The sequence below is a fragment of the Gavialis gangeticus genome, unplaced genomic scaffold (genome assembly GCF_001723915.1).
Source record: "Gavialis gangeticus isolate Ggan-Ray unplaced genomic scaffold, GavGan_comp1, whole genome shotgun sequence".
NCBI classification, from domain to species: domain Eukaryota; kingdom Metazoa; phylum Chordata; order Crocodylia; family Gavialidae; genus Gavialis; species Gavialis gangeticus.
The window spans coordinates 73,781,192-73,789,726 of NW_017729034.1; the positions used below are offsets into that span (position 1 = coordinate 73,781,192).

At 37.9% G+C, this 8,535-nt stretch overlaps 1 protein-coding gene across 5 annotated transcripts in view; it reads right to left on the reverse strand.

Annotated features, from left to right (window-relative positions):
• ARID1B (AT-rich interaction domain 1B) overlaps window positions 1–8,535 on the reverse strand; it is a 583,022-nt gene that overhangs the window by 122,806 nt on the left and 451,681 nt on the right. For all 5 annotated transcript variants that reach the window (XM_019526890.1, XM_019526889.1, XM_019526886.1 and 2 more), the window contains one exon: window positions 3,138–3,317. In XM_019526890.1, coding sequence (XP_019382435.1) covers window positions 3,138–3,317 — 180 coding nt within the window. The remainder of the gene's footprint in view (window positions 1–3,137; window positions 3,318–8,535) is intronic.

Below are 8,535 nucleotides of genomic sequence, written 5' to 3' on the forward strand. Positions count from 1 at the left end.
AATCATCTGAAAAGAAGGATGCTGTAGAAATACCCCTGCAGGGGAAAAAGGTGGCGGTAGAAGGGCTGACATACCCTCATGGATAAAGGGTAGCATCCATTTGATCCTGTACTTCTGGCACACATCTCTAAAGTTCCTACTGCTGGAATATCCAGTCTTTATATAATAGAGAAAATGCATAAGCTGTCCAGTACCTCTCCCTCCTCCCAAACCCCTAGGGTGAAATGAGGGAAAAGACTTAGTCCTGGATTCAAGCAAATACAGTAATATCCCCGTTTTACAGTTAAGGAAACTGAAACAAAGGAATTCACTGATTTGCCCAAGCTGAAACAAGGAGCCCAAGACAGAGCCAGAATTAGAATTAGAATTCATGGGTCTGTGGCTCTGACTCTTGTGCTCAAACCACTAGAACAACTGTATCACAGGGATAAAAGAGAAAGGGATTTGGGACAGGACAGAAAGAGCCAGCAAAATAAAGGGAGAGGGATTAATTCTGACAGAACTCAGAATACTAAAATTGCCATTCCTGTTAGAACTCATTTCCAGCTGCATGCTCCTGAGCTCTCTACAGAATTTCTGGAAATCAAAATACAGACCTCTCTCAATGAAACAGTTATTACAGGTTGTAAGCAAGCAACCAAAAGCCAGAACTTGCTGAAATGGACAAGTTTCTTGATCTAATTCAAAATGAAATATTGTCCAAATATATTCAAGTGGCTTAACTGGAAATTCATTAAGCCCCTAAGCAGCTGCATACTTTATAAAGGTTATCCATTAAAGACAAAACAGCTGCGTAGTTCAAGGTTGTGTGCATTAAATGTCCAGGGGCAGAAATTGTTTTTTCTGTTTTTTTGTTGCGTTTTTTTTTAATCCTTCTACAGTCTCTCAAACAGGCAAAATAAAGGAGCTGTTTTTTGTTCTTAATCTGAAGGGTTAGTTAAAATTCACAAACCATATACATCAGAGCTCAATACTACATTCCCACAGTAACTATGGAATTATTAGGCTCACTAGAAGACTTTAACCCTCACAGTCACTATATAATTTCAAACTAGTCCTGGGGCTCCACTTACCAAAGGAGGTCTGGTTTTGGAACCTGTTTTGTAATATTTAGTCTCTGGCTTGGCAGAACTTAAGTGCATCCTGGAGATAACAATCATGGCTTCCAAGAAAATGAGCACAGTGACCCCACAGATTCATATGATTTGTGAGTATTTCTGATGGCACTTTTTTGGAGTGACAGTGGTATAAATCTTACAGGCAGCAACCAGGGCCAGAAAGCCCATCCAGTGAAGACAGCCATTTACTTAGACTTAATACATACAGAATAATTAGTAATAACAACTTCATCAACAAACCAGTGTAGTATAGTGCAGTGTTCAAATACTGTGATTTCTTGGCTGAAAGCAAAATAATGAGGCAGGGTACAACAGGTTACCCAGAGTTGAGAAGGACAAACTCTTGAGCCAGCTTATAACCAAGGCAAATTCCTGCTCTTATAAAATGTACCAAGAGATCTTTATTTTCCATTCAAAAAAGACAGAAGAATAGCAAAGAAAGAAAAGTAGGAGATATGGGCATAATTAAGAACATGCCAATATACTGAAGGTGATGACAAAAAGCAGTTAAAGAAACATGAAATATATGAAACTAAACAGTTTGGTGGGTTTCAGTGATTTACTAATGAACTTATTGAAACACTACACCTATACTTGAAATATGAAGGTGAAATTTGGCTGTTCCAAATTGTGAAACTATGCAATTACTCAAATTGTAAACTCCAAAACTAAAGGGATACACACCCAAACACACCTAACCAATGGACATGTTTGCATGAACTACTGTGAAGTGAAATGACTGTTTCACACAACACAGCAAACCTGTAACATTTGTAATTTATCTCAGACAGTGGTTCCCAGCCCCGTTGGACTCGGCATCCCTCAGAAAATATCAGCTCTTAGGTTTCACTCATTTCTTAACTACAGAAACATAACAGAGCAATTCTGTTGTAAAGAACTCAGAAAGGTGACAACAGGTCTGAATGTTTTTGACACTATGGATTCCTATTTGAAATCTCCTGGTTTATCTAACAGTGCTAACATAATGTGGCATCCTCTTGCACCTTTGAAAAGATCTCCTGACACTTTGGTTGAGAACCCCTGGTCTGAGGCAATGATTCTTAATCAGGGTGCTGGGGCCCCCAGGGCTGCCATGAGATCCTTTGAAGGGTGTTGCAAGGTGTAAAGGGATAAGCAGATAAGCGCAGGCTTAGTCCTTGCCAGGTCATTCCCTACACCCACTGCCTGGCCTTGGGTAAATCATGTGATAAATAAGTTAATTTTTTAAATGGGGTGCTACTCAATACACAAAAGTGACAAAGAGGTGCCTTGAGTCTATTGAGGGGTGCCTTGAGTCTGAAAATGTTGCGAACAACTGGTCTGATGTTATGTCTACACAACAACTTTACTGTGCTGCAGTGGTGCCATCAAATACCATGTACTGCTCTGTATGGTCTGGCTTCTGGACAGGAAGCAAGGCAGCCACATCCATATGGTGCCGGTGGCAGACTAATTGTTGCTGAGTGACCACGATAGTTAGTTCATTCCTGATGCCATGCTGGGGAGGTTACAATGTTCCATTTCATGAGGCAGCTTGTGTAGAACAGTTGTGAGTGTGGAGGGTGCTGCTGCTTAATATGGTAAATCTGTGACTTAAATTCAAAATAAAAACATGAGGCCATTTCTCCTCTCTTTAGGAAACAGACTTCAGCAGATCGTAAAACCTACAAAGTGTCAAGTACTTTACCTTTGGCAAGTCTTGTATCATTTTCTTTTTATATGGATGCTCAGCTAGTCAATGAATCGGCTGAGGCAAAATTAGAAAAGGAGTCAATATACACTTTACCCCCAAACTGCTCACTCAGATATATGAATTCCCTGCCTCCTACTTGGCTTCTATGGGATAAGGTAACTCAAATGCCATAAGCTAATGAATTTTATTCCCAGCAACAGTATGAAGTTCCATGATGTGAGCTAACAAAATTTGTGAATCATTTCAAAACAAAGGGTACAGTTCACCCCAAATAATCCATTTTTATCATACAGATCAACAGCAACTTTGATTGTTGGTTATTTTACCTTGTGGTCCATACTGGCTCATTTGAGGCCCATACGTTCCACTTGAATTACTCTGCTGAAAGCTACCAATTCCAGGATGCATTTGGCCTCCAGGTGAAGGGTGCGGCGACATGGAAGGTCCAGTTTGCTGAGGTCCATACTGGGACATTTGTGGGTTCCTTTGCATACTTGCTATAAAACCTAGAAAGAGATGAATATCCAAACATAAATGTAAATACAGAACATTCACCTTATACTTCTTAAAACCTTTACATTTGTTTACTTTTTTTCTTTTTTCATTTGAGGGATTGCTTCCTTACGGAAAAAACTTCGTTAGTCATTTTCTAACAAAATATTCCCAGAAAACTGACAGCTGTAATTGTTGGCATTAGAAAACAAACAGAAACAGATATATGGGCCAAATTTTATGCTAGCATAACTCTACTGCAAGTCAGCAAAGAAACTGACTCAGTAACTGAAGTCATATAACTATAAACCTCACAAGTCTGGATGTAGATTCTAAAGAAAAAGACATTTATAAATGCTGCTGATTTAAAAATGCTTTAATTGAACTGAATGACAATTCTAAAAACTGAGGTAGTCTCCAGAAACAGAACTAATGGTAATTTGGTAATTCTTTTCACTAGTCATTCATTTTTACTAGGTGAATTGGTGGGAGCATCACTGTATTGAGTGTGTTGTCTCCCAGAGTCATCATCATCATTGGCAATCACTCGCAGCCAAGGATGATGATGCTCCACGATTGCCTTATCTGTGGGTCTGAAGATGGCTGGCAAGGATAATCTGAGATCGACAGGTTCTACTGAAACGCAGTACCATGTTTTCAAAAATAGTGCTACTAGAATATAGTGTTGCTGTATACAGTAACGTGCCAGTTCTGTTAACACTTCTATTACCTGTGCCACTTACTATAGCTCCAAACATCACTGAAATGAAGAGCAGAATACAGCAGCTACAAATAACGTGGGTTCGTATCGGTGCTCTGGATCCTTATTCCTACCATTTAGAGGTATCAGGTTTGTGACCTATGAACTGCATTGTTTTTTCTTTTCCTTTCATCAATGAAATGCATTAGTGAATCGCATTTGATTTATGATTCAAGTTATGGTCAAAGGACAAGTAAAATTCATTAAAAATGGAAAGCCTGTGAAACAACAGAACTAACCCCATAAGCTATGGAGAAGATGGGAGTCCATGGGACTTTCATTTTTAAAACATTTTTAAAAAGGAAGAAAAAATATCTTACAACTTGCTGTCCACCAAACATCTTTCACAGCTGCTAGTTTTGCAGGGCTTTTCCTGAAAGCCTTCAGCTCTTCTTTTAACTACAACTCTCAAGATGATGTGCTCAGGAGACAGCAACTCATTCTCTGCTTTCTTAAGGAAAGCTGATTTCTTTCCGGTCCTATTTACTTTTAAGCTTTGCCTTTATATTTGCCTGAAAAAAACCCTCTCAACACAACATTCTAGACTAGTTTCTGAGTTAACAGAGACGCTTTTCAATACTCCTAAAGCATATGCAAAAATCACGTGTAGTGAGGGGAAAAACATATTAGGCCCTTAAGCAATATGTCTGCCGCTGGGCTCCACACTGAAGCATGTGGAGTTTAAGGTAAAGTGCCATTTTGTTTTTTTTAAACTTCTGAAAGCAGCCTATTTGAATAAAAGTTCTTATTCATTTAAAAATTTTAGGCAGTAAAAAAAAATGAAGATACTTAGAAAAATCCTGAGTAACCCTGCTGTTAATTTTCTCCCCTTGAGTTTTTCAGGTGCTGGTGAATGAATGCCGTGTGGGATCAGTTGCTATAACTGGAAAAGTTTACTGTAGTGGAGAAATGGCATTTTCAGAACCTACAACAAAGATAGCAACATGCTGCATTCAGTCTGGTTGATGGCGTTGCAGTCCATATGCCACACTAAGGCAGCAGAAGCTTTCGTTAAACAAAAAGTGTCTCTCCTTCATGACTGTAAAAGAAAACTTTTCAAATTTGAATAGAGTATAAACTGTTGCAGTGCTGCCTTCTCAGATTTCATAAGAGCTGAAACAACAGCTCTGAAAAGGTGTCTCTTGTTTCCTCCCTCCATTAATTTCATTGTGGGATGAACATAAAAGCCTAGACACTTAACTTGACACTGTTAATTAACCCATTGCTTATTTTAGCGGTGGAATACAGGAAGGGTAAAAATGAGGTACACAGGTGAGAAGAGGAGAATGGGAACTGCTGAAGGGAAGAAATAAAGGAAGAGAAAAGGCAAAACAAGCAACAAAGGAAAAACATAGAAAGGAGTTTGGTGAAAGAAGAGGGAAAAATGGCAAAAACTGCAATGGCTTTAAGTAGCGATTTTCTCAGTGGGTGGCACTAACCATGACATACTTGCATTACTATGTTCTCAGAGAGAGAACATGGCGCAGCAGATAAAGCACTGGTCTGACACTTGGAAGAGTTGTGTTTCTTTCCTGACTTTGATACCACCTTTTTAGATGATGGCAGGCAAATCAGTTCTCTCCCACTCTCTGCCTCTTTCCCCGTCTGTAAAATGGGGATAACGATACTGACTCTTTTTTTTGAGACCTACTGATGAAAAGAACTATATAAAATAAATGTTATTATTACTATTATTATTCTTTATAGGATGTGGATAGCATTAGAGGACAGTTATTTAACCCCCATTGTGCCTATGTGGCTCCTTCATAATATATACAACCCTATTGCTAGACACTAAAACAATTACAATTATGACAACTCAAGAAAGTGTAATTACATTTTCATCTCAGTTCAAATGCATCAAAATTACAATAGGGTTCTGCCTTCTCCACATACTGAGATTGACACCCCTGATGCACAGGAAGCTAAACCATATGCACTAAAGTATGACAAGACTAACTGCTATTGCCAAAAACCAAAGGAACAGCTTGAAGACGGATAAATATCAACTGGGAAACTCCACATTTCCAGACAGGGCAAACTTTATGCAGGTTTAGCAGCTCTGGTTTAACACAGTCTCCTGCATTTTAAACTAGTTTATTTTACTGCACAGACAAAACTTATTACAATTAGTCTATGATGAGAAGATACCACTGTAACTAATTTTAAAACCTTACATAATAGTTTGAATGAAATATATATTCATATTTCACAACCCCCCCTCTCCCAAGTGCATCACACTCCTGGGATCCATTTCAATGAAACATTCTGTTCCACTATGAGTCTTTTATCATAAAGACAGTAAACTCACTACTATATCCAGTAAGCAAGTAAAATGCACAGGCGTTCTATTCACAATGGTCTTTTTAATCTATGTGACATAAGTTTCCAACCACTATGCTAGCTACAAATTTTCCTCAGGTCAGCTATTATAACTGCCATTGAATATCCTGGGGATGGATAACAGAGGTAACAATGATTTGTATTGGCAGTAGTGATTTCCATCACCTGATGGAGATAGGATATGTGAAGATAAGTTTCTGTTATATCTGTTGATATCCTGAAGAGACCAAAACAGATAATGGAAGCCAGAACATCTCTAACCATTATTACTTCTTCTATCAACCTGTTCAGTTTTTAAAGGTCTGGGCTAGACTCGACAACCTCATCATCTTTGTTTTCTACAAAGTAACCAGAATAGAATCTAGAGAAGATTTGGGTTTCAGGGACTGGTTTTATAGTCCATGGTTCTAGGAGGTGTGAAATCTCTTTCAAGAAGGTGGGTTTTTTTTGTTGTCATTTCTTGAGACTGGGAGGGGATGAAGTAAGGATGTGAACAAGTCTGGAAGTTAAGACAGCACCTCTTTTGTCACATTATATTTTCCTTCCATCTATCTGAGGTCATACTGAATCATGGCCTTAGACTGTCTCTCCAGTAACAATGACAAATTGGACAGGAAAGAAGGATCGGACCTACATCCTGATCTGGTTTCTTCTGGAATAAGTGGAGTCTGCTCTTCAGGAGCTAGTATGTGGGTAAGAGGAGCCATGAGAACAAACTGGAGTACTTGCAGGAAATTCAAATATTTTGGACATTGAAGTTCTTATAATAAAAACAGAAAACTGCATCAATGTTAGGACCCTTATTGCGAATGGCAGGGAGCAGCTGGCATACATGTATTTTTTGCATTATTTACGCAAATTTTACCTTGGTGCTCAACTTCAATTTATAAGCAACACAATAAAGAAAGTTATTTAATTGTTTAACAATAGATTTAAAGTTTTGGGGTTTTTTTTCAGAGTGGCAGGATTACATCTAAGGGGTATTGAGGCAGGTAAATAACTAGACTGCATCTGATTGATCAGTTTGTGTAAAAACAGTTGGCTTCTTTTGGAAACTGCTGCAAAACAGCAGGAAGTTAAGCTTTATAAATCATAATGGCAATGTATTTGCCAATGGAAAAAAATCTATCCCCCTACCTCAATGTCAGTGATAAAAAAGGAACAAGTGATAATTTACTCACTACCAAAACAAGGATTTCCTTGCCACAGGAAAATGTACAAATGGAGTTTGGCAAGGCTAAGTTATTTTAAATCTAGGTAAACAAAGTAGAGCTAGCTGCCTGGAGAATGTTCTCATGTTTATACTTAAATTCTATTTCTTTAAAGAATTACCTTTTTATGAAGTACAGTTAAAGCCTCTAAGCTGCCTTTGCATTTTACAGGTTACAACTGAGAAAGCATCATAGTATCTACTAAGAACTATACAGGTAACTTATAATTAACTCATTTGTATATCTAAGCAAAACATACACATGAAGTTTTAAAAGGGCTAGATATTAAGTTCTCTCTTCCTATTGCTATTTATAAATATAATATTACTTTTATACACACATACATATGTGTGTGTGTGTATAAATTGTATATATAAAAAACTTCTATACACTCTGCACATCACTGATATTTATATATAACAGATTAACAAAGACATTGAAAATTTTACTTTTTCTCTTAATGTTGCTGTGTGTATATACTTAATAGTGTAATGTAAGGTACTAGAACGGTGATTTTCAACCAGGACACTACAGCATCCTGCAGTGCCTCGAGATCCTTTCAGTGGTGCCATGGGATGCCATGCAATGTTTTTGATTTGCAAGAATCAAATAAGAATGATTCAAATAAGAAACCACAGCATTAAAAATATCTGACCTGTTGTGCTTTTTCTGAGTTTGCTGCAATAGAAAAATTGCCTTATTATTTTTCTATAATAAAAAAAATGAACAAAAACTAAGCTGACATTTTCTGAAGGGTACCTTGAACCTAACAAGGGTGAGAAGCACTGTATTAAATTTCATAGCTTCTAGGGTCGGAAGGGACCTGAGTAGATCATCTAGTCCGACACCTTGCCATGGCAGGAAAGATTACTGGGGTCAAGCGACCCCAGCAAGGTGTTCATCTAACCTCCTCTTAAA